A 25,425-nucleotide genomic window follows, 5' to 3' on the forward strand; every position below is an offset into this window, starting at 1 on the left:
CCTACTAATTCATGCTTCTTACAAAAGAAGTACACACAAAAACAGCCACATTTTCCAGAATAGAAAATGTTCCTTGTCTTCAAATTATCCTACAATCTTGTTACTTTCCTCAAAATACAGCAATGGAGACCATTTAGCGCTCAAAGACCAAACACAATACATACCATCTCTGTCCCGAATGATGGCACATAGTTCCTCCGCCTCCCTAGTGGCATCTGAGTCGCCTTCACATGGATCTGGTGGTTCCGGTATGACGTCAGGACACTCGTCAACCCTCACCACCCAGCTATTTCCAAAGTCCGTTACAGAATTGGCCTTTTCACACATTGCAAAGGGTACAAAGAAGAAATAAGTTACCAATGAGGAATCAGGAATGACAAGGCATATTGTCCTCTCACAGTATATTATCTACACTTTCTACGTAATCACTGTAGCATTGGAAAAGAAGTACTGTCAAGTATCGGCCTTCCTAACTCTTAGATAAGCTTTGTCCTCATACCAACTACATACCATCTCAAATCAGAAATAATGTTTAATGCTCACCTTGTACAAGATGAGCACTTTTACAAATCTGTCTCTACTTTGTCCTAATTAAAAGACTCATCTAAATTCCATACTCACAAGATCTCCATTTGGTAATGTCCAGTCGTTGCTTCTGTCTCCATCAAATGTTCCACATAGACCACAGCTCTGATTCCAGTAAGAATAGCTCAAAAAGATGTCTGCACTTCGTCTCCCGTCATAGGATATCCACATGTAGTTGGTCAGCAATTTCTACAAATTTCAGGCAAGGGATGTGTACACCATGGTTTACAACTTTCATATTGACCTCTGATAACAGATATGACGTAAGAAACAGTGAAGATACATTCAGATACATCTGTACTTCCAGATAACTCACATACCAACAATCAGGAACAATTCACCTTACAGCAAGATTATGAACAATACGAGCACTAAAGGTCGTTAAAAACAAGGTCATTGATTTCAATTGAGTCGGCCAGTACGCAACGTTATAAAAGAAGGAAAGAACTAACTCCAACAGATTTACAGGGTCAAGACAGTGCAAAAGATCTCTCCATTTAAAAAAAAAAAATCCCTCAAAGCAAGGAATCCATTTCTCCTCATTTCTATGTTGCAAAAGCAATTACAGCTTTCTTATTCAATCTAAGATTATGTTCTTGTAACCACAAAGTCTTACCAATGACTTGAAGGTTCTAAAGATGATGATTCCATCCCCAATGTATGGCAGGTTCTTACTGTAGTCAATGCCATTCACTCTCACTTTGAAGTCATAGATCAAAGAGTAGGTGTTGTTAGAGTCTTCCAACACCAGCTCACGAATGTAGGAAACCTCATCTGTGGGCAATCGTTTCTCGTTATCAGCCCACAGGTGGAAGCTGTTGGATCCCAAGCAATCCTTGACCAGGGTGTAGTCGCAGTCTCCTTGGAAGTTGTATTTCCTCTGATCAAAAGTGATGTAGTGAGGATCACCCCAAACTTGACAGAAGCCAGGAGCTGCAATTACAATCATCAAAAAAAAATTAAAATCAAAGTATTCCTTTACACGCAACAGTGACCCATACAATACTCCAAATAGCTTCCTTTTTCTTCATTTTGTGCTCTGGCAGCTCACCACTGAAATATTCAGTTGCCCTACATCAAAGGTATCAATATCCAGCATTCAACTCTAGTCCGCCATTTCAAACTATTCCTGGTTAAGTATTCCCAACATACAAGCAATTCTACTCTCACAATGCTGGCTCTAACTTTACACAAGACATTATATCTTTTTCCCCTCATATTTCACCAAGTTACACTCATTTCAGATGCGAGGTTTTCAATGCAGATGTAGTATTTGAGCAACACATCATGCGACTTCAAGACAGCAACAACGTACAATATACAATGTAGGTGCCATACATTTTTGTCACTTACCTCTGACACAAGAGCCTTCCACTGAAGTAAAGCCTTCTTGACAGTAACAGGATGGCTGGCCATTCCTCACCTCACACTCTGCATTCCTTCCACAGGTATAGGCTTGGCACTCGGCACGTCCATTCACACACTGGCACTGTTCAGAACAGTCGGGCCGAGTCCAGCTCTCACCAGGCTGCATAATGATATTTGCAAGGTCAATCTACGTCAAACTTTGATCACAGAGTCATACAGTCTACCCCAGTAATATGGTAGTCTGCGCCTCACAGCAACAATACAAATTGAAACCAGTTCTTGGATCAGATTTAAAACACAATTCAAAAATTGAACACTTTATAAAATAGGATAATACCAAAATCATGGTCTTTTAATTCAAGAGCTTCTCATCACTTTTTTTACTATTTAAGCACTTATGGCGTATCTTTGAGGCCACTTACTTACGACACACAATGTTTTTCATAACTGATAATATTGCTACAACAGAATGCATAATGGTACGCACAAACACAAATCTTCTTCACAATGTCTGAAATAAGACAATGAGATACATGTACATTCTCTTACAAAACTCAAATACGCACCTGTATGTACACATTGTTGTCCAGAGTGCATCCGCAGTCTGATCGGTACACGCATCTGTCTCCGTCCAAGACTTGATCGTCTGGACAGCGGCATGTCTCTTGGCAGGTCACATTACAGCTGACTGAACTGGAGGCTGATGAACAGGTTTCGGGACACCCGCTAGCACAGGCATCATACACTGTGTTCTCTGGACACTCGAATGCTGGTGGTAGAAAAGACAAACCCCATCAAATTATTGGAGTGTCTCTGGTATGCCTCAGTGAGTATCATAAATTTTTCCTCAAACATAAAAATGCACAGTACAGCTATATACGAATCTGTACTACAGGTTCTTTTGCAACAAAAGAGATCCAATACTCTATATTCTGTCAGTTCTACAGGAATCAAATCTCTGATAGATTGAGCACAAAGAGAATCAAGCGATGAGCAACACTGGCTCATATTCTACAACAGTCCTCAAAAGGCGTCTACTGCTACAAAATCATCTAGGCATTTCTTTTGGACAGAGCTCTCGTATGACATTCCTCGCAACCGTAGCGGAATACGGGACTTACGACAAACAGGAGTCTCTGCCCTCCAGTCTCCAGGCTGCCCTCCGCTTTGCCTACAGGCCTCAGCATACTCAGCCAGACTGTCACACAAGTATTCTTCTCCCAAGGCACAAACATCATACTTGCAGGAATCGTAGAATGGATCAGGGTCCCGGAAGTCATGGCATGGAGCAAATGGTCCTGGAGAACAATCAAACAATCACACAACAACTCCTACTAATTCATGCTTCTTACAAAAGAAGTACACACAAAAACAGCCACATTTTCCAGAATAGAAAATGTTCCTTGTCTTCAAATTATCCTACAATCTTGTTACTTTCCTCAAAATACAGCAATGGAGACCATTTAGCGCTCAAAGACCTAACACAATACATACCATCTCTGTCCCGAATGATGGCACATAGTTCCTCCGCCTCCCTAGTGGCATCTGAGTCGCCTTCACATGGATCTGGTGGTTCCGGTATGACGTCGGGACAGTCGTCAACCCTCACCACCCAGCTATTTCCAAAGTCTGTTACAGAATTGGCCTTTTCACACATTACAAAGGGTACAAAGAAGAAATAAGTTACCAATGAGGGATCAGGAATGACAAGGCATATTGTCCTCTCACACTACATTATCTACACTTTGTAAGTAATCACTGTAGCATCGGAAAAGAAGTACTGTCAAGTATCAGCCTTCCTAACTCTTAGATAAGCTTTGTCCTGATACCAACTACATACCATCTCAAATCAGAAATAATGTTTAATGCTCACCTTGTACAAGATGAGCACTTTTACAAATCTGTCTCTACTTTCTCCTAATTAAAAGACTCATCTAAATTCTATACTCACAAGATCTCCATTTGGTAATGTCCAGTCGTTGCTTCTGTCTCCATCAAATGTTCCGCATAGACCACAGCTCTGATTCCAGTAAGAATAGCTCAAAAAGATGTCTGCACTTCGTCTCCCGTCATAGGATATCCACATGTAGTTGGTCAGCAATTTCTACAAATTTCAGGCAAGGGATGTGTACACCATGGTTTACAACTTTCATATTGACCTCTGATAACAGATATGACGTAAGAAACAGTGAAGATACATTCAGATACATCTCTACTTCCAGATAGCTCACATACCAACAATCAGGAACAATTCACCTCACAGCAAGCTTATGACTACTAGTTATAATACGAGCACTAAAGGTCGTTAAAAACAATGTCATTGACTTCAACTGAGTCGGCCAGTACGCCACGTTATAAAAGTAGGAAAGAACTAACTCCAACAGATTTACAGAGTCAAGACAGCGCAAAAGATCTCTGCATTTACCAGAAAAAAAAAATCACTCAAAGCAGGAAATCCAATTTCTCCTGATTTCTATATTGCAAAACCAATTGCCGGTTTCTTATTCAAACTAAGATTACGTTCTTGCAACCACAATTTCTTACCAATGACTTGAAGGTTCTGAAGATGATGATTCCATCCCCAATGTATGGCAGGTTCTTACTGTAGTCAATGCCATTCACTCTCACTTTGAAGTCATAGATCAAAGAGTAGGTATTGTTAGAGTCTTCCAACACCAGCTCACGAATGTAGGAAACCTCATCTGTGGGCAATCGTTTCTCGTTATCAGCCCACAGGTGGAAGCTGTTGGATCCCAAGCAATCCTTGACCAGGGTGTAGTCGCAGTCTCCTTGGAAGTTGTATTTCCTCTGATCAAAAGTGATGTAGTGAGGATCACCCCAAACTTGACAGAAGCCAGGAGCTGCAATTACAATCATCAAAAAAAAATTAAAATCAAAGTATTCCTTTACACGCAACAGTGACCCATACAATACTCCAAATAGCTTCCTTTTTCTTCATTTTGTGCTCTGGCAGCTCACCACTGAAATATTCAGTTGCCCTACATCAAAGGTATCAATATCCAGCATTCAACTCTAGTCCGCCATTTCAAACTATTCCTGGTTAAGTATTCCCAACATACAAGCAATTCTACTCTCACAATGCTGGCTCTAACTTTACACAAGACATTATATCTTTTTCCCCTCATATTTCACCAAGTTACACTCATTTCAGATGCGAGGTTTTCAATGCAGATGTAGTATTTGAGCAACACATCATGCGACTTCAAGACAGCAACAACGTACAATATACAATGTAGGTGCCATACATTTTTGTCACTTACCTCTGACACAAGAGCCTTCCACTGAAGTAAAGCCTTCTTGACAGTAACAGGATGGCTGGCCATTCCTCACCTCACACTCTGCATTCCTTCCACAGGTATAGGCTTGGCACTCGGCACGTCCATTCACACACTGGCACTGTTCAGAACAGTCGGGCCGAGTCCAGCTCTCACCAGGCTACATAATGATATTTGCAAGGTCAATCTACGTCAAACTTTGATCACAGAGTCATACAGTCTACCCCAGTAATATGGTAGTCTGTGCCTCACAGCAACAATACAAATTGAAACCAGTCCTTGGATCAGATTTAAAACACAATTCAAAAATTGAACACTTTATAACATAGGATAATACCAAAATCATGGTATTTTAATTCATGAGCTTCTCATCACTTTCTTTACTACTTAAGCACTTATGGCGTATCTTTGAGGCCACTTCCTTACGACACAATGCTTTTCATAACTGATAATATTGCTACAACAGAATGCATAATGGTACGCACAAACACAAATCTTCTTCACAATGTCTGAAATAAGACAATGAGATACATGTACATTCTCTTACAAAACTCAAATACGCACCTGTATGTACACATTGTTGTCCAGAGTGCATCCGCAGTCTGATCGGTACACGCATCTGTCTCCGTCCAAGACTTGATCGTCTGGACAGCGGCATGTCTCTTGGCAGGTCACATTACAGCTGACTGAACTGGAGGCTGATGAACAGGTTTCGGGACACCCGCTAGCACAGGCATCATACACTGTGTTCTCTGGACACTCGAATGCTGGTGGTAGAAAAGACAAACGCCATCAAATTATTGGAGTGTCTCTGGTATGCCTCAGTGAGTATCATAAATTTTTCCTCAAACATAAAAATGCACAGTACAGCTCTATACGAATCTGTACTACAGGTTCTTTTGCAACAAAAGAGATCCAATATTCTATATTCTGTCAGTTCTACAGGAATCAAATCTCTGATAGATTGAGCACAAAGACAATCAAGCGATGAGCAACACTGGCTCATATTCTACAACAGTCCTCAAAAGGCGTCTACTGCTACAAAATCATCTCGGCATTTCTTTTGGACAGAGCTCTCGTATGACATTCCTCGCAACCGTAGCGGAATACGGGACTTACGACAAACAGGAGTCTCTGCCCTCCAGTCTCCAGGCTGCCCTCCGCTTTGCCTACAGGCCTCAGCATACTCAGCCAGACTGTCACACAAGTATTCTTCTCCCAAGGCACAAACATCATACTTGCAGGAATCGTAGAATGGATCAGGGTCTCGGAAGTCATGGCATGGAGCAAATGGTCCTGGAGAACAATCAAACAATCACACAACAACTCCTACTAATTCATGCTTCTTACAAAAGAAATACACACAAAAACAGCCACATTTTCCAGAATAGAAAATGTTCCTTGTCTTCAAATTATCCTACAATCTTGTTACTTTCCTCAAAATACAGCAATGGAGACCATTTAGCGCTCAAAGACCTAACACAATACATACCATCTCTGTCCGGAATGATGGCACATAGTTCCTCCGCCTCCCTAGTGGCATCTGAGTCGCCTTCACATGGATCTGGTGGTTCTGGTATGACATCAGGACAGTCGTCAACCCTCACCACCCAGCTATTTCCAAAGTCCGTTACAGAATTGGCCTTTTCACACATTGCAAAGGGTACAAAGAAGAAATAAGTTACCAATGAGGAATCAGGAATGACAAGGCATATTGTCCTCTCACACTATATTATCTACACTTTGTGCATAAACACGGTAGCATTGGAAAAGAAGTACTGTCAAGTATCAGCCTTCCTAACTCTTAGATAAGCTTTGTCCTGATACCAACTACATACCATCTCAAATCAGAAATAATGTTTAATGCTCACCTTGTACAAGATGAGCACTTTTACAAATCTGTCTCTACTTTCTCCTAATTAAAAGACTCATCTAAATTCTATACTCACAAGATCTCCATTTGGTAACGTCCAGTCGTTGCTTCTGTCTCCATCAAATGTTCCGCACAGACCACAGCTCTGATTCCAGTAAGAATAGCTCAAAAAGATGTCTGCACTTCGTCTCCCGTCATAGGATATCCACATGTAGTTGGTCAGCAATTTCTATAAATTTCAGGCAAGGGATGTGAAGACCATGGTTTACAACTTTCATATTGACCTCTGATAACAGATATGACGTAAGAAACAGTGAAGATACATTCAGATACATCTGTACTTCCAGATAGCTCACATACCAACAATCAGGAACAATTCACCCGAAGGCAAGCTCCTGAACACTAGTTATAATACGAGCAGTGCAGGTCGTTAAAACAACAGATTAACAGAATCAAGACATCGCAAAAGATCTCTGCATTTACCAGGAAAAAAAAAATCTCTCAATGCAGGATACTGATTTCTAGCTCCTGAATTCTATGTTGGAAAAGCAAGTGCAGCTTTCTTATTCAATCTAAGATTACATTGTATATTCTTGTAACCACAAATTCTTACCAAGGACTTGAAGGTTCTGAAGATGATGATTCTATCCCCAATGTATGGCAGGTTCTTACTGTAGTCAATGCCATTCACTCTCACTTTGAAGTCATAGATCAAAGAGTAGGTGTTGTTAGAGTCTTCCAACACCAGCTCACGAATGTAGGAAACCTCATCCGTGGGCAATCGTTTCTCGTTATCAGCCCACAGGTGGAAGCTGTTGGATCCCAAGCAATCCTTGACCAGGGTGTAGTCACAGTCTCCTTGGAAGTTGTATTTCCTCTGATCAAAAGTGATGTAGTGAGGATCACCCCAAACTTGACAGAAGCCAGGAGCTGCAAAAACAACCACAAAAGGAAATATCATCTAAGCTTTAAAGGAGATCCATAGAGGTTGATATTTTTCCTTCACTATGTCTCACCACTATTATTTCCCACTGCCAAATAAACAAGCAACCAAATGGGTCTAGCACTCAGCCTAGTATCACAAGTTCATCTTCCATGCATTCCTGTATACCATTACCAAAAAGGAGTACCAAACCTCGACTATGGACATTTCATCATAACTGAAAGTTTGTGTTTTTGTTGGGCAGGGGGTTTGTTTTTTTTTTTAAAAATCAGCAAATGTATGGACTCTTCTGTTGTGGGGAGAACCTGTGAGTCAACAGGGGAATGATGGTGACCATTCAAACAAATACATAATTTATATTCCATAGGATAGAACCTGAGAAATGGTACAAGACAGAGATACATACTTCAAGCTGTGACTTTCATCTCTTATCAGTTTGGTGTCCTCAAGAATGATATACTTGAAGTTAAACCAAGTTGGGGACTTTTGGAGGCTTTTGATGGCATCTACATATTATATGGCCTCCAGTTGGATATTGTCCCCATTGGTACAAATAAACATTCTGTCACTCTACTGATATTTATGTCCCAAGTTTAGGAAAACTGCAACCAGTATTTTTAAGGAAGAGCTGAATTGATGAAAACTTACCCACAATTTTGTCAACTCTACTCCACCTCCCCCCCCCCCCTGTTTCCCCAGTTGGCACGAATCTAATGATTGTCCAATTATACTTAACCTATTTGAATATATGTAATCCAGTCTGTAATGACATGAAAACAGACATGCTGGGTTCTACTGGTAGCTGATATTCACCTCTGACCTATGCAACAAATTCTCAGTATTGCCAATGTACAAAACACCATTGCACAGCACTGTCACTGATGCAAAGACGAAAGACTTAGTGTCATTGTCACTTCTGGTTGCCTTCGTTTGTTCATATAGAATGCAATGAAATCGATGCATACATTGCACTACAACTCTGTTCCTCAGGTGGAAATTGACGTAAAAAGAGTTTACAGTTTTTCAATTCGACCGATCTGCGGCCACTCGGGTCATTGGTTCTTGCTGGAAACCTGCCATGTGCTGGTCACATGTTGGTAATAAAAATATCTTCAACAAGGAAAAGTAGAAATTACGCGATGCGTAATATATGTCCCCGCCGGAAGTAGCATTTTGTAGCAAAATGTACAATACAGGTCAAAAATCAAGGTCAAAGGTCAGAGAAGTCAAAGGTCAAAATTCTGTGTACAAGTTTTGAAGCCCTCACCTAGTGCCATCACATAAAGCAAACGGAATCGAAATCGGGTTAGAAATGGCGAAGGAGTAGCATTTTGTAGCCATGCAATGTACAATATAGGTCAAAAATCAAGGTCAAAGGTCAAAGAAGTCAAAGGTCAAAATTCTGTGTATAAGTTTTGAAACCCTCACCTAGTGCCATCACATAAAGCAAACGGAATCGAAATCGGGTTAGAAATGGCGAAGGAGTAGCATTTTGTAGCTAATGTACAATATACATTGTAGGTCAAAAATCAAGGTCAAAGGTCAAAGAAGTCAAAGGTCAAAATTCTGTGTAAACGTTTTGAAGCCCTCACCTAGTGCCATCACATAAAGCAAACGGAATCGAAATCGGGTTAGAAATGGCGAAGGAGTAGCATTTTGTAGCAAAATGTACAATATAGGTCAAAGGTCAAGGTCAAAGGTCACAACTGAAATTCTGTGTAAAAGTTTCAAAGCTCCCATGTATTGCTCTCATATAAAGCAAACAGAATCAAAATCGGCTCATAAATGACAGAGAAGTAGCAAATTGAACATTTTGATCACACACGGACGCACACACGGACACACGAACGGACGGACACACGGACACACGGACACACACACACGTACGGAGCCCGTTTCATAGTCCCCTGCTCGAACTCGTTCGGCGGGGACAAAAATCAAATTGGATAAAAGGTGTGATCCACCGAGGTGAAGGTTTCTGCAATCTCTGCGGCGCGCGTGTCAAGTCACAGGGCTCATAAATATTCTAATACTTCATTTCAGCTCCTTTCAGAGTTATACATAGTGATACAAGGACACATTTCTAGTTCAAATGGAAAAAAATTCCTTCTCAGTCAAAAGCACTTTTAGTTGAGGGACTGCATGTTGTGTCCATTAAGCACACAGCAAACAAAATACATGTAAATCGCTGCCCCATATTCTCTATCTACTACTCAAACAACTTACCTCTGGTGCACTCTCCATTGCTGTAGGTGAAGCCGTCAAGACAGTAGCAGTCTCTCACACCACCCTTGATCCTACACTCCTGGTTCTCCACGCACCCGTATGCCACACATTCCAAAGTGCCTCCATAACAGCTGCACATCTTGGAGCAGTCATCGTTCACGTACACATCTCCTGCCTGTTTGTGCCAAAAACCAATCATTTAGATTTGCTTTAGACCATGGTCTTCTTTTCAAGCCATTTGCATCTCCATTTGCTTTCAATCCACACGACAATAATCACAGTCTTCAACGTTTTATCAAACTTAAGCTCAAACATTACCATCAAAGGAGGAAAGCCACACTCACCGAGATGTAGCTTCCGTCTGGAAGAGTGCAACCACAATCCTCCGGCTGCACGCATGTTCCACCGTCGTCCAGCAGTCCTTCAGGGCAGCTGCAGATTTCACGGCAGGGAAGTCCGCAGTTCAGGTCGGCATCTGGATCGGCACAGCTGGGCTGGCAGGCGCTACCGCAAGATTCGTACACTGTTCCAGTCGGACACTCAAACCCTGAATAAAGACAGTTTTTAGGCAAGGATATACCTTGAACAGCATTTACAACATACAAGAACATACAACAAATGAAATACCCATTCATCACCACGAAAGGTGTACATTACTTTACACCAGATACGATCGGCATCACCCAAAACACAAAGCGCTCACAGGAGGCACATCAAGTCAGTACTGTCGTGGACATCCACAGCTGTACAGATTTACATTTTTCACACAAATTGCACTACCGTCATTCAGCATCCGCACTCTTCTTTCATGACTCCACAATATTTCACTTATTTCTTCCAAACTCACCGGTCGACTTTCGATGTCTTTCAAAGCCTGCTCACGGCACAGATGGTCATGTCAGACACTCTTGACACGCACTTTGTGATATCTGATCACATGGCTTCATATTTTGCACGTCTAGATTCTGATGATCAGCCAAAACAGCTTTCCACTATACAACAAAAGTGTCATGACACAAAAATACTTACCGCACTGGAATACAGATGCCCTCCAGTCCCCAACCAAGATTCCATTTGTTTCTCCTCGACACTTCTGAACGTATTCCTGCAGGGCTCCGCATATGACGTCGTTGTCAGGGTCAGTGAAACACAGGTCGAAGACGCAGGCATCATAGTAATCACTCACGTCCACAAAGTCTGCGCAGCCTCCAAGGGGACCTGAAAGCAAGAAACAGCTGCAAATATAAGCTCTTGAATACTACACAAACAACAAACTAAAATAAACACACAGAAAAAAGAAAACAGACTGAGAAATCCCACTGGACTTTTCTGATCGAGGCGATCAGAAATCATCAGACAAATCCTCAGATAGGATGTCCCATACTCTAGATGCTTACCACGCTCATTTTCTAACTTGTACTCTTTCAACGCTTCAATAGATTGCTTTAACTTTTTATATATCATATCGACTCCTTAACTCCCACACTATACGAGTACTGTACTGTGCTGCAGTAAAATTCAATCATCTCCATCTGCTCACCGTCTGGATTGATGAAGATGTAGCAGATGTCCTCCACTCGTTGCCGCACGTCGGGGTCATCACAGCCATCAACCGGCGGGAGAACAGTGGTATCGCACTCCTCTTCATTCAGAACCCAGTCATTACCAAAGACATTCTGGAACCGTGTCTGCAAACAGAACCACATTCGTTAACACAATAAATGTAGTCCCTTTTCATCATTTTCTTGGTACTTTTGGGAACGGATGGACGATCAGGTCACTGATACATCCATAACACTGATTACGTCAAAGTCCAGTCACATGCGGAACATGTCTCTTTCCTACAATCGGATACCCTGATAGACAGGGTATTGAGAAAGGGAGTAAAAAGAGAGCAGAGTTCTACTTACGACACTTCCATCCTGGAGGCGGAAATCGTTGGATCTGTCGTCATCGAAGGTTCCGCACAGACCACAAGTAGCATTCCAGTACTGGTATGGCACCTCTATGGTTGCAGTGTTGGCTCCGTCGAAACGTACAGATAGACCAAAGGATGTTTGGATGGTCTGTAATAACGATCAGATATCAGGTCCTCTTTACCCTTCCCTTCATATCATGCCTCTATGCTCAATTCTAAAACAATTACGTATCAAGCGAAAATCTTACATCTTGGCATCATACCTGCAACAAATTTCACTTGATATTTCATTCTTGTGTCTCCTTCAAATATCTGACAATGAAATTACTTGGACACTAACATAGATGTTAATACTAGTTACTCTTTTTTTTATTGTATAAATACTAGTGTGCACCTAAGCGATCCATCCTCGTAACAGGATACACTTCGGACATTTTAAATGCTCATACCTCAAAATCTACATCAATTGATGTGTTGACCCACAATTTGGGAGGCTTTCAAGACTAACGAGTAAAGTAGCTTTCATTCCCTTACCGCATAAGACTGGTCCGAGCGAATAGTGACGCCGTTGATGAAGCTCAAGGGTGTCGTCCTCCTTGCACCGTTGACTAGAACCACTCTATTCCGCTCGATCGAATAGCTAGTGCCATTCACCTCCAGTACCACCTTGCGCAGGTACGACACTCGGTCCGATGGGTTGTTCTTGACGTTGTCTCCCCACAAGTGGAAATCCACAAGGTCCGTGCGGTCGCTGCACGGCCTCACCAGCGTGTACTCACAGTCGCCCTGGAAGTCATGACGACCACCGTCGAACATAGTGTAGTGCGGATCTCCCCACACGGTGCAGATTCCAGGCGCTGTTCAGAAAAGCAGTTGGAAGGTAATTAAAGCACTCTGAATAGTGGCAGCCAGAAGTCCTCACTTCTTCTCGCAACAAAATATACAATTAGCCGCCTACACTACAGATGTATGCCATCTGCCACAAGTAAGCTTAAGGGGTTTTTTTCACCTCTCGCATTTATTGCAGACTTCCTTCTATTTTGGTTTCCTCTTTCAAAACAGTACGGTGTTCATCACATACAAATTAACATGCTCTTTTACCATGCATGACTTGACTTGATCTGTACTCTAACAGCATAAAAAGAGAACACAAGTACATTTCTACAAAAGAGATATCACTGGCACTCACAAATGGAGTCCATACACACCTACCAAACACTATCAAAATCTCTTGCAATATTGTGCTTCTTCTAAATATGAGGTTTCCTGTCTACCTTCAGTTTTTCTTCTCGGACAAGATGAGCCATCGACCAATGGCTTGAAATACACCGCTCAGTAAGGCTCATCGCCGGCCCGCGTTCTCTATCTACTACTCAAATGACTTACCTCTGGTGCACTCTCCATTGCTGTAGGTGAAGCCGTCACGACAGTAGCAGTCTCTCACACCACCCTTGATCCTACACTCCTGGTTCTCCACGCACGCGTATGCCACACATTCCAAAGTGCCTCCAGAACAGCTGCACATCTCGGAGCAGTCATCGTTCACGTACACATCTCCTGCCTGTTTGTGCCAAAAACCAATCATTTAGATTTGCTTTGGACCATGGTCTTCTTTTCAAGCCATTTGCATCTCCATTTGCTTTCAATCCACACGACAATAATCACAGTCTTCAACGTTTTATCAAACTTAAGCTCAAACATTACCATCAAAGGAGGAAAGCCACACTCACCGAGATGTAGCTTCCGTCTGGAAGAGTGCAACCACAATCCTCCGGCTGCACGCATGTTCCACCGTCGTCCAGCAGTCCTTCAGGGCAGCTGCAGATTTCACGGCAGGGAAGTCCGCAGTTCAGGTCGGCATCTGGATCGGCACAGCTGGGCTGGCAGGCGCTACCGCAAGATTCGTACATTGTTCCAGTCGGACACTCAAACCCTGAATAAAGACAGTTTTTAGGCAAGGATATACCTTGAACGTCATTTACAACGTACAAGAACATACAACAAGTGAAATACCCATTCATCACCACGAAAGGTGTACATTACTTACACCGGATACGATCGGCATCACCCAAAACACAAAGCGCTCACAGGAGGCACATCAAGTCAGTACTGTCGTGGACATCCACAGCTGTACAGATTTACATTTTTCACACAAAATGCACTACCGTCATTCAGCATCCGCACTCTTCTTTCATGACTCCACAATATTTCACTTATTTCTTCCAAACTCACCGGCCGACTTTCGATGTCTTTCAAAGCCTGCTCACGGCACAGATGGTCATGTCAGACACTCTTGACATGCACTTTGTGATATCTGATCACATGGCTTCATATTTTGCACGTCTAGATTCTGATGATCAGCCAAAACAGCTTTCCACTATACAACAAAAGTGTCACGACACAAAAATACTTACTGCACTGGAATACAGATGCCCTCCAGTCCCCAACCAAGATTCCATTTGTTTCTCCTCGACACTTCTGAACGTATTCCTGCAGGGCTCCGCATATGACGTCGTTGTCAGGGTCAGTGAAACACAGGTCGAAGACGCAGGCATCATAGTAATCACTCACGTCCACAAAGTCTGCGCAGCCTCCAAAGGGACCTGAAAGCAAGAAGCAGCTGCAAATATAAGCTCTTGGATACTACACAAACAACAAACAAAGATAAACACACACAAAAAAGAAAACAGACTGAGAAATCCCACTGGACTTTTCTGATCGAGGCGATCAGAAATCATCAGACAAATCCTCAGATAGGATGTCCCATACTCTAGATGCTTACCACGCTCATTTTCTAACTTGTACTCTTTCAATGCTTCAATAGATTGCTTTAACTTTTTATATATCATATCGACTCCTTAACTCATACACTATACGAGTACTGTACTGCGCCGCAGTAAAATTCAATCATCTCCATCTGCTCACCGTCTGGATTGATGAAGATGTAGCAGATGTCCTCCACTCGTTGCCGCACGTCGGGGTCATCACAGCCATCAACCGGCGGGAGAACAGTGGTATCGCAGTCCTCTTCATTCAGAACCCAGTCATTACCAAAGACATTCTGGAACCGTGTCTGCAAACAGAACCACATTCGTTAACACAATAAATGTAGTCCCTTTTCATCATTTTCTTGGTACTAAGTTTTGGGTACGGATGGACGATCAGGTCACTGATACATCCATAACACTGATTACGTCAAAGTCCAGTCACATGCGGAACATGTCTCTTTCCTACAATCGGATACCCTGATAGACAGGGTATTGAGAAAGGGAGTAAAAAGAGAGCAGAGTTCTACTTACGACACTTCCATCCTGGAGGCGGAAATCGTTGGATCTGTCGTCATCGAAGGTTCCGCACAGACCACAAGTAGCATTCCAGTACTGGTATGGCACCTCTATGGTTGCAGTGTTGGCTCCGTCGAAACGTACAGATAGACCAAAGGATGTTTGGATGGTCTGTAATAACGATCAGATATCAGGTCCTCTTTACCCTTCCCTTCATATCATGCCTCTATGCTCAATTCTAAAACAATTACGTATCAAGCGAAAATCTTACATCTTGGCATCATACCTGCAACAAATTTCACTTGATATTTCAATCTTGTGTCTCCTTCAAATATCTGACAATGAAATTACTTGGACACTAACATAGATGTTAATACTAGTTACTCTTTTTTTTATTGTATAAATACTAGTGTGCACCTAAGCGATCCATCCTCGTAACAGGATACACTTCGGACATTTTAAATGCTCATACCTCAAAATCTACATCAATTGATGTGTAGACCCACAATTTGGGAGGCTTTCAAGACTAACGAGTAAAGTAGCTTTCATTCCCTTACCGCGTAAGACTGGTCCGAGCGAATAGTGACGCCGTTGATGAAGCTCAAGGGTGTCGTCCTCCTTGCACCGTTGACTAGAACCACTCTATTCCGCTCGATCGAATAGCTAGTGCCATTCACCTCCAGTACCACCTTGCGCAGGTACGACACTCGGTCCGATGGGTTGTTCTTGACGTTGTCTCCCCACAAGTGGAAATCCACAAGGTCCGTGCGATCGCTGCACGGCCTCACCAGCGTGTACTCACAGTCGCCCTGGAAGTCATGACGACCACCGTCGAACATAGTGTAGTGCGGATCTCCCCACACGGTGCAGATTCCAGGCGCTGTTCAGAAAAGCAGTTGAAAGGTAATTAAAGCACTCTGAATAGTGGCAACCAGAAGTCCTCACTTCTTCTCGCAACAAAATATACAATTAGCCGCCTACACTACAGATGTATGCCATCTGCCACAAGTAAGCTTAAGGGTTTTTTTCACCTCTCGCATTTATTGCAGACTTCCTTCTATTTTGGTTTCCTCTTTCAAAACAGTACGGTGTTCATCACATACAAATTAACATGCTCTTTTACCATGCATGACTTGACTGGATCTGTACTCTAACAGCATAAAAAGAGAACACAAGTACATTTCTACAAAAGAGAGATCACTGGCACTCACAAATGGAGTCCATACACACCTACCAAACACTATCAAAATCTCTTGCAATATTGTGCTTCCTCTAAATATGAGGTACGTTTCCCGTCTACCTTCAGTTTTTCTTCTCGGACAAGATGAGCGGTCGACCAAAGGCTTGAAATACACCGCTCAGTAAGGCTCATCGCCACCCCGCGTTCTCTATCTACTACTCAAATGACTTACCTCTGGTGCACTCTCCATTGCTGTAGGTGAAGCCGTCACGACAGTAGCAGTCTCTCACACCACCCTTGATCCTACACTCCTGGTTCTCCACGCACGCGTATGCCACACATTCCAAAGTGCCTCCAGAACAGCTGCACATCTTGGAGCAGTCATCGTTCACGTACACATCTCCTGCCTGTTTGTGCCAAAAACCAATCATTTAGATTTGCTTTAGACCATGGTCTTCTTTTCAAGCCATTTGCATCTCCATTTGCTTTCAATCCACACGACAATAATCACAGTGTTCAACGTTTTATCAAACTTAAGCTCAAACTTTACCATCAAAGGAGGAAAGCCACACTCACCGAGATGTAGCTTCCGTCTGGAAGAGTGCAACCACAATCCTCCGGCTGCACGCATGTTCCACCGTCGTCCAGCAGTCCTTCAGGGCAGCTGCAGATTTCACGGCAGGGAAGTCCGCAGTTCAGGTCGGCATCTGGATCGGCACAGCTGGGCTGGCAGGCGCTACCGCAAGATTCGTACATTGTTCCAGTCGGACACTCAAACCCTGAATAAAGACAGTTTTTAGGCAAGGATATACCTTGAACAGCATTTACAACATACAAGAACATACAACAAATGAAATACCCATTCATCACCACGAAAGGTGTACATTACTTACACCAGATACGATCGGCATCACCCAAAACACAAAGCGCTCACAGGAGGCACATCAAGTCAGTACTGTCGTGGACATCCACAGCTGTACAGATTTACATTTTTCACACAAAATGCACTACCGTCATTCAGCATCCGCACTCTTCTTTCATGACTCCACAATATTTCACTTATTTCTTCCAAATTCACTGGCCGACTTTCGATGTCTTTCAAAGCCTGCTCACGGCACAGATGGTCATGTCAGACACTCTTGACACGCTCTTTGTGATATCTGATCACATGGTTTCATATTTTGCACGTCTAGATTCTGATGATCAGCCAAAACAGCTTTCCACTATACAACAAAAGTGTCATGACACAAAAATACTTACCGCACTGGAATACAGATGCCCTCCAGTCCCCAACCAAGATTCCATTTGTTTCTCCTCGACACTTCTGAACGTATTCCTGCAGGGCTCCGCATATGACGTCGTTGTCAGGGTCAGTGAAACACAGGTCGAAGACGCAGGCATCATAGTAATCACTCACGTCCACAAAGTCTGCGCAGCCTCCAAGGGGACCTGAAAGCAAGAAACAGCTGCAAATATAAGCTCTTGAATACTACACAAACAACAAACTAAAATAAACACACAGAAAAAAGAAAACAGACTGAGAAATCCCACTGGACTTTTCTGATCGAGGCGATCAGAAATCATCAGACAAATCCTCAGATAGGATGTCCCATACTCTAGATGCTTACCACGCTCATTTTCTAACTTGTACTCTTTCAACACTTCAATAGATTGCTTTAACTTTTTATATATCATATCGACTCCTTAACTCCCACACTATACGAGTACTGTACTGTGCCGCAGTAAAATTCAATCATCTCCATCTGCTCACCGTCTGGATTGATGAAGATGTAGCAGATGTCCTCCACTCGTTGCCGCACGTCGGGGTCATCACAGCCATCAACCGGCGGGAGAACAGTGGTATCGCACTCCTCTTCATTCAGAACCCAGTCATTACCAAAGACATTCTGGAACCGTGTCTGCAAACAGAACCACATTCGTTAACACAATAAATGTAGTCCCTTTTCATCATTTTCTTGGTACTAAGTTTTGGGTACGGATGGACGATCAGGTCACTGATACATCCATAACACTGATTACGTCAAAGTCCAGTCACATGCGGAACATGTCTCTTTCCTACAATCGGATACCCTGATAGACAGGGTATTGAGAAAGGGAGTAAAAAGAGAGCAGAGTTCTACTTACGACACTTCCATCCTGGAGGCGGAAATCGTTGGATCTGTCGTCATCGAAGGTTCCGCACAGACCACAAGTAGCATTCCAGTACTGGTATGGCACCTCTATGGTTGCAGTGTTGGCTCCGTCGAAACGTACAGATAGACCAAAGGATGTTTGGATGGTCTGTAATAACGATCAGATATCAGGTCCTCTTTACCCTTCCCTTCATATCATGCCTCTATGCTCAATTCTAAAACAATTACGTATCAAGCGAAAATCTTACATCTTGGCATCATACCTGCAACAAATTTCACTTGATATTTCATTCTTGTGTCTCCTTCAAATATCTGACAATGAAATTACTTGGACACTAACATAGATGTTAATACTAGTTACTCTTTTTTTTATTGTATAAATACTAGTGTGCACCTAATCGATCCATCCTCGTAACAGGATACACTTCGGACATTTTAAATGCCCATACCTCAAAATCTACATCAATTGATGTGTTGACCCACAATTTGGGAGGCTTTCAAGACTAACGAGTAAAGTAGCTTTCATTCCCTTACCGCGTAAGACTGGTCCGAGCGAATAGTGACGCCGTTGATGAAGCTCAAGGGTGTCGTCCTCCTTGCACCGTTGACTAGAACCACTCTATTCCGCTCGATCGAATAGCTAGTGCCATTCACCTCCAGTACCACCTTGCGCAGGTACGACACTCGGTCCGATGGGTTGTTCTTGACGTTGTCTCCCCACAAGTGGAAATCCACAAGGTCCGTGCGATCGCTGCACGGCCTCACCAGCGTGTACTCACAGTCGCCCTGGAAGTCATGACGACCACCGTCGAACATAGTGTAGTGCGGATCTCCCCACACGGTGCAGATTCCAGGCGCTGTTCAGAAAAGCAGTTGAAAGGTAATTAAAGCACTCTGAATAGTGGCAACCAGAAGTCCTCACTTCTTCTCGCAACAAAATATACAATTAGCCGCCTACACTACAGATGTATGCCATCTGCCACAAGTAAGCTTAAGGGTTTTTTTTCACCTCTCGCATTTATTGCAGACTTCTTTCTATTTTGGTTTCCTCTTTCAAAACAGTACGGTGTTCATCACATACAAATTAACATGCTCTTTTACCATGCATGACTTGACTGGATCTGTACTCTAACAGCATAAAAAGAGAACACAAGTACATTTCTACAAAAGAGAGATCACTGGCACTCACAAATGGAGTCCATACACACCTACCAAACACTATCAAAATCTCTTGCAATATTGCGCTTCCTCTAAATATGAGGTACGTTTCCCGTCTACCTTCAGTTTTTCTTCTCGGACAAGATGAGCGGTCGACCAAAGGCTTGAAATACACCGCTCAGTAAGGCTCATCGCCACCCCGCGTTCTCTATCTACTACTCAAATGACTTACCTCTGGTGCACTCTCCATTGCTGTAGGTGAAGCCGTCACGACAGTAGCAGTCTCTCACACCACCCTTGATCCTACACTCCTGGTTCTCCACGCACGCGTATGCCACACATTCCAAAGTGCCTCCAGAACAGCTGCACATCTCGGAGCAGTCATCGTTCACGTACACATCTCCTGCCTGTTTGTGCCAAAAACTAATCATTTAGATTTGCTTTAGACCATGGTCTTCTTTTCAAGCCATTTGCATCTCCATTTGCTTTCAATCCACACGACAATAATCACAGTGTTCAACGTTTTATCAAACTTAAGCTCAAACTTTACCATCAAAGGAGGAAAGCCACACTCACCGAGATGTAGCTTCCATCTGGAAGAGTGCAACCACAATCCTCCGGCTGCACGCATGTTCCACCGTCGTCCAGCAGTCCTTCAGGGCAGCTGCAGATTTCACGGCAGGGAAGTCCGCAGTTCAGGTCGGCATCTGGATCGGCACAGCTGGGCTGGCAGGCGCTACCGCAAGATTCGTACACTGTTCCAGTCGGACACTCAAACCCTGAATAAAGACAGTTTTTAGGCAAGGATATACCTTGAACAGCATTTACAACATACAAGAACATACAACAAATGAAATACCCATTCATCACCACGAAAGGTGTACATTACTTACACCAGATACGATCGGCATCACCCAAAACACAAAGCGCTCACAGGAGGCACATCAAGTCAGTACTGTCGTGGACATCCACAGCTGTACAGATTTACATTTTTCACACAAAATGCACTACCGTCATTCAGCATCCGCACTCTTCTTTCATGACTCCACAATATTTCACTTATTTCTTCCAAACTCACTGGCCGACTTTCGATGTCTTTCAAAGCCTGCTCACGGCACAGATGGTCATGTCAGACACTCTTGACACGCTCTTTGTGATATCTGATCACATGGTTTCATATTTTGCACGTCTAGATTCTGATGATCAGCCAAAACAGCTTTCCACTATACAACAAAAGTGTCATGACACAAAAATACTTACCGCACTGGAATACAGATGCCCTCCAGTCCCCAACCAAGATTCCATTTGTTTCTCCTCGACACTTCTGAACGTATTCCTGCAGGGCTCCGCATATGACGTCGTTGTCAGGGTCAGTGAAACACAGGTCGAAGACGCAGGCATCATAGTAATCACTCACGTCCACAAAGTCTGCGCAGCCTCCAAGGGGACCTGAAAGCAAGAAACAGCTGCAAATATAAGCTCTTGAATACTACACAAACAACAAACTAAAATAAACACACAGAAAAAAGAAAACAGACTGAGAAATCCCACTGGACTTTTCTGATCGAGGCGATCAGAAATCATCAGACAAATCCTCAGATAGGATGTCCCATACTCTAGATGCTTACCACGCTCATTTTCTAACTTGTACTCTTTCAACGCTTCAATAGATTGCTTTAACTTTTTATATATCATATCGACTCCTTAACTCCCACACTATACGAGTACTGTACTGTGCCGCAGTAAAATTCAATCATCTCCATCTGCTCACCGTCTGGATTGATGAAGATGTAGCAGATGTCCTCCACTCGTTGCCGCACGTCGGGGTCATCACAGCCATCAACCGGCGGGAGAACAGTGGTATCGCACTCCTCTTCATTCAGAACCCAGTCATTACCAAAGACATTCTGGAACCGTGTCTGCAAACAGAACCACATTCGTTAACACAATAAATGTAGTCCCTTTTCATCATTTTCTTGGTACTTTTGGGAACGGATGGACGATCAGGTCACTGATACATCCATAACACTGATTACGTCAAAGTCCAGTCACATGCGGAACATGTCTCTTTCCTACAATCGGATACCCTGATAGACAGGGTATTGAGAAAGGGAGTAAAAAGAGAGCAGAGTTCTACTTACGACACTTCCATCCTGGAGGCGGAAATCGTTGGATCTGTCGTCATCGAAGGTTCCGCACAGACCACAAGTAGCATTCCAGTACTGGTATGGCACCTCTATGGTTGCAGTGTTGGCTCCGTCGAAACGTACAGATAGACCAAAGGATGTTTGGATGGTCTGTAATAACGATCAGATATCAGGTCCTCTTTACCCTTCCCTTCATATCATGCCTCTATGCTCAATTCTAAAACAATTACGTATCAAGCGAAAATCTTACATCTTGGCATCATACCTGCAACAAATTTCACTTGATATTTCATTCTTGTGTCTCCTTCAAATATCTGACAATGAAATTACTTGGACACTAACATAGATGTTAATACTAGTTACTCTTTTTTTTATTGTATAAATACTAGTGTGCACCTAATCGATCCATCCTCGTAACAGGATACACTTCGGACATTTTAAATGCCCATACCTCAAAATCTACATCAATTGATGTGTTGACCCACAATTTGGGAGGCTTTCAAGACTAACGAGTAAAGTAGCTTTCATTCCCTTACCGCGTAAGACTGGTCCGAGCGAATAGTGACGCCGTTGATGAAGCTCAAGGGTGTCGTCCTCCTTGCACCGTTGACTAGAACCACTCTATTCCGCTCGATCGAATAGCTAGTGCCATTCACCTCCAGTACCACCTTGCGCAGGTACGACACTCGGTCCGATGGGTTGTTCTTGACGTTGTCTCCCCACAAGTGGAAATCCACAAGGTCCGTGCGATCGCTGCACGGCCTCACCAGCGTGTACTCACAGTCGCCCTGGAAGTCATGACGACCACCGTCGAACATAGTGTAGTGCGGATCTCCCCACACGGTGCAGATTCCAGGCGCTGTTCAGAAAAGCAGTTGAAAGGTAATTAAAGCACTCTGAATAGTGGCAACCAGAAGTCCTCACTTCTTCTCGCAACAAAATATACAATTAGCCGCCTACACTACAGATGTATGCCATCTGCCACAAGTAAGCTTAAGGGTTTTTTTCACCTCTCGCATTTATTGCAGACTTCTTTCTATTTTGGTTTCCTCTTTCAAAACAGTACGGTGTTCATCACATACAAATTAACATGCTCTTTTACCATGCATGACTTGACTGGATCTGTACTCTAACAGCATAAAAAGAGAACACAAGTACATTTCTACAAAAGAGAGATCACTGGCACTCACAAATGGAGTCCATACACACCTACCAAACACTATCAAAATCTCTTGCAATATTGCGCTTCCTCTAAATATGAGGTACGTTTCCCGTCTACCTTCAGTTTTTCTTCTCGGACAAGATGAGCGGTCGACCAAAGGCTTGAAATACACCGCTCAGTAAGGCTCATCGCCACCCCGCGTTCTCTATCTACTACTCAAATGACTTACCTCTGGTGCACTCTCCATTGCTGTAGGTGAAGCCGTCACGACAGTAGCAGTCTCTCACACCACCCTTGATCCTACACTCCTGGTTCTCCACGCACGCGTATGCCACACATTCCAAAGTGCCTCCAGAACAGCTGCACATCTCGGAGCAGTCATCGTTCACGTACACATCTCCTGCCTGTTTGTGCCAAAAACTAATCATTTAGATTTGCTTTAGACCATGGTCTTCTTTTCAAGCCATTTGCATCTCCATTTGCTTTCAATCCACACGACAATAATCACAGTGTTCAACGTTTTATCAAACTTAAGCTCAAACTTTACCATCAAAGGAGGAAAGCCACACTCACCGAGATGTAGCTTCCGTCTGGAAGAGTGCAACCACAATCCTCCGGCTGCACGCATGTTCCACCGTCGTCCAGCAGTCCTTCAGGGCAGCTGCAGATTTCACGGCAGGGAAGTCCGCAGTTCAGGTCGGCATCTGGATCGGCACAGCTGGGCTGGCAGGCGCTACCGCAAGATTCGTACACTGTTCCAGTCGGACACTCAAACCCTGAATAAAGACAGTTTTTAGGCAAGGATATACCTTGAACAGCATTTACAACATACAAGAACATACAACAAATGAAATACCCATTCATCACCACGAAAGGTGTACATTACTTACACCAGATACGATCGGCATCACCCAAAACACAAAGCGCTCACAGGAGGCACATCAAGTCAGTACTGTCGTGGACATCCACAGCTGTACAGATTTACATTTTTCACACAAAATGCACTACCGTCATTCAGCATCCGCACTCTTCTTTCATGACTCCACAATATTTCACTTATTTCTTCCAAACTCACTGGCCGACTTTCGATGTCTTTCAAAGCCTGCTCACGGCACAGATGGTCATGTCAGACACTCTTGACACGCTCTTTGTGATATCTGATCACATGGTTTCATATTTTGCACGTCTAGATTCTGATGATCAGCCAAAACAGCTTTCCACTATACAACAAAAGTGTCATGACACAAAAATACTTACCGCACTGGAATACAGATGCCCTCCAGTCCCCAACCAAGATTCCATTTGTTTCTCCTCGACACTTCTGAACGTATTCCTGCAGGGCTCCGCATATGACGTCGTTGTCAGGGTCAGTGAAACACAGGTCGAAGACGCAGGCATCATAGTAATCACTCACGTCCACAAAGTCTGCGCAGCCTCCAAGGGGACCTGAAAGCAAGAAACAGCTGCAAATATAAGCTCTTGAATACTACACAAACAACAAACTAAAATAAACACACAGAAAAAAGAAAACAGACTGAGAAATCCCACTGGACTTTTCTGATCGAGGCGATCAGAAATCATCAGACAAATCCTCAGATAGGATGTCCCATACTCTAGATGCTTACCACGCTCATTTTCTAACTTGTACTCTTTCAACGCTTCAATAGATTGCTTTAACTTTTTATATATCATATCGACTCCTTAACTCCCACACTATACGAGTACTGTACTGTGCCGCAGTAAAATTCAATCATCTCCATCTGCTCACCGTCTGGATTGATGAAGATGTAGCAGATGTCCTCCACTCGTTGCCGCACGTCGGGGTCATCACAGCCATCAACCGGCGGGAGAACAGTGGTATCGCACTCCTCTTCATTCAGAACCCAGTCATTACCAAAGACATTCTGGAACCGTGTCTGCAAACAGAACCACATTCGTTAACACAATAAATGTAGTCCCTTTTCATCATTTTCTTGGTACTTTTGGGAACGGATGGACGATCAGGTCACTGATACATCCATAACACTGATTACGTCAAAGTCCAGTCACATGCGGAACATGTCTCTTTCCTACAATCGGATACCCTGATAGACAGGGTATTGAGAAAGGGAGTAAAAAGAGAGCAGAGTTCT

General features: G+C 43.2%; 1 protein-coding gene and 1 long non-coding RNA gene across 2 annotated transcripts in view; both read right to left on the minus strand.

Annotated features, from left to right (window-relative positions):
* The window catches only part of LOC139735213 (uncharacterized), a 222,108-nt gene that overhangs the window by 97,707 nt on the left and 98,976 nt on the right, over nucleotides 1–25,425 (minus strand). The window contains 40 exon segments of the mRNA XM_071645971.1: nucleotides 165–315; nucleotides 622–774; nucleotides 1,202–1,518; nucleotides 1,939–2,113; nucleotides 2,520–2,722; nucleotides 3,075–3,251; nucleotides 3,448–3,598; nucleotides 3,905–4,057; nucleotides 4,498–4,814; nucleotides 5,235–5,409; nucleotides 5,814–6,016; nucleotides 6,369–6,545; nucleotides 6,742–6,892; nucleotides 7,199–7,351; nucleotides 7,736–8,052; nucleotides 10,292–10,466; nucleotides 10,636–10,838; nucleotides 11,321–11,509; nucleotides 11,832–11,979; nucleotides 12,202–12,357; nucleotides 12,744–13,066; nucleotides 13,596–13,770; nucleotides 13,940–14,142; nucleotides 14,624–14,812; nucleotides 15,135–15,282; nucleotides 15,509–15,664; nucleotides 16,051–16,373; nucleotides 16,906–17,080; nucleotides 17,250–17,452; nucleotides 17,934–18,122; nucleotides 18,445–18,592; nucleotides 18,819–18,974; nucleotides 19,361–19,683; nucleotides 20,217–20,391; nucleotides 20,561–20,763; nucleotides 21,245–21,433; nucleotides 21,756–21,903; nucleotides 22,126–22,281; nucleotides 22,668–22,990; nucleotides 23,523–23,697. Of these exon segments, the coding sequence (XP_071502072.1) occupies nucleotides 165–315; nucleotides 622–774; nucleotides 1,202–1,518; nucleotides 1,939–2,113; nucleotides 2,520–2,722; nucleotides 3,075–3,251; nucleotides 3,448–3,598; nucleotides 3,905–4,057; nucleotides 4,498–4,814; nucleotides 5,235–5,409; nucleotides 5,814–6,016; nucleotides 6,369–6,545; nucleotides 6,742–6,892; nucleotides 7,199–7,351; nucleotides 7,736–8,052; nucleotides 10,292–10,466; nucleotides 10,636–10,838; nucleotides 11,321–11,509; nucleotides 11,832–11,979; nucleotides 12,202–12,357; nucleotides 12,744–13,066; nucleotides 13,596–13,770; nucleotides 13,940–14,142; nucleotides 14,624–14,812; nucleotides 15,135–15,282; nucleotides 15,509–15,664; nucleotides 16,051–16,373; nucleotides 16,906–17,080; nucleotides 17,250–17,452; nucleotides 17,934–18,122; nucleotides 18,445–18,592; nucleotides 18,819–18,974; nucleotides 19,361–19,683; nucleotides 20,217–20,391; nucleotides 20,561–20,763; nucleotides 21,245–21,433; nucleotides 21,756–21,903; nucleotides 22,126–22,281; nucleotides 22,668–22,990; nucleotides 23,523–23,697 (7,924 nt within the window).
* LOC139735181 (uncharacterized) lies at nucleotides 23,904–25,203 on the minus strand. The gene is made up of 3 exons (XR_011711196.1): nucleotides 25,062–25,203; nucleotides 24,551–24,739; nucleotides 23,904–24,069 (listed from the first exon to the last, which is right to left on the minus strand). It is a non-coding gene; the product is annotated as an uncharacterized lncRNA (long non-coding RNA).

The sequence above is a fragment of the Diadema antillarum genome, unplaced genomic scaffold (assembly GCF_040938485.1).
Source record: "Diadema antillarum isolate AM-2024a unplaced genomic scaffold, OU_Dant_1.0 seq00000565_RagTag, whole genome shotgun sequence".
Classification (NCBI taxonomy): domain Eukaryota; kingdom Metazoa; phylum Echinodermata; class Echinoidea; order Diadematoida; family Diadematidae; genus Diadema; species Diadema antillarum.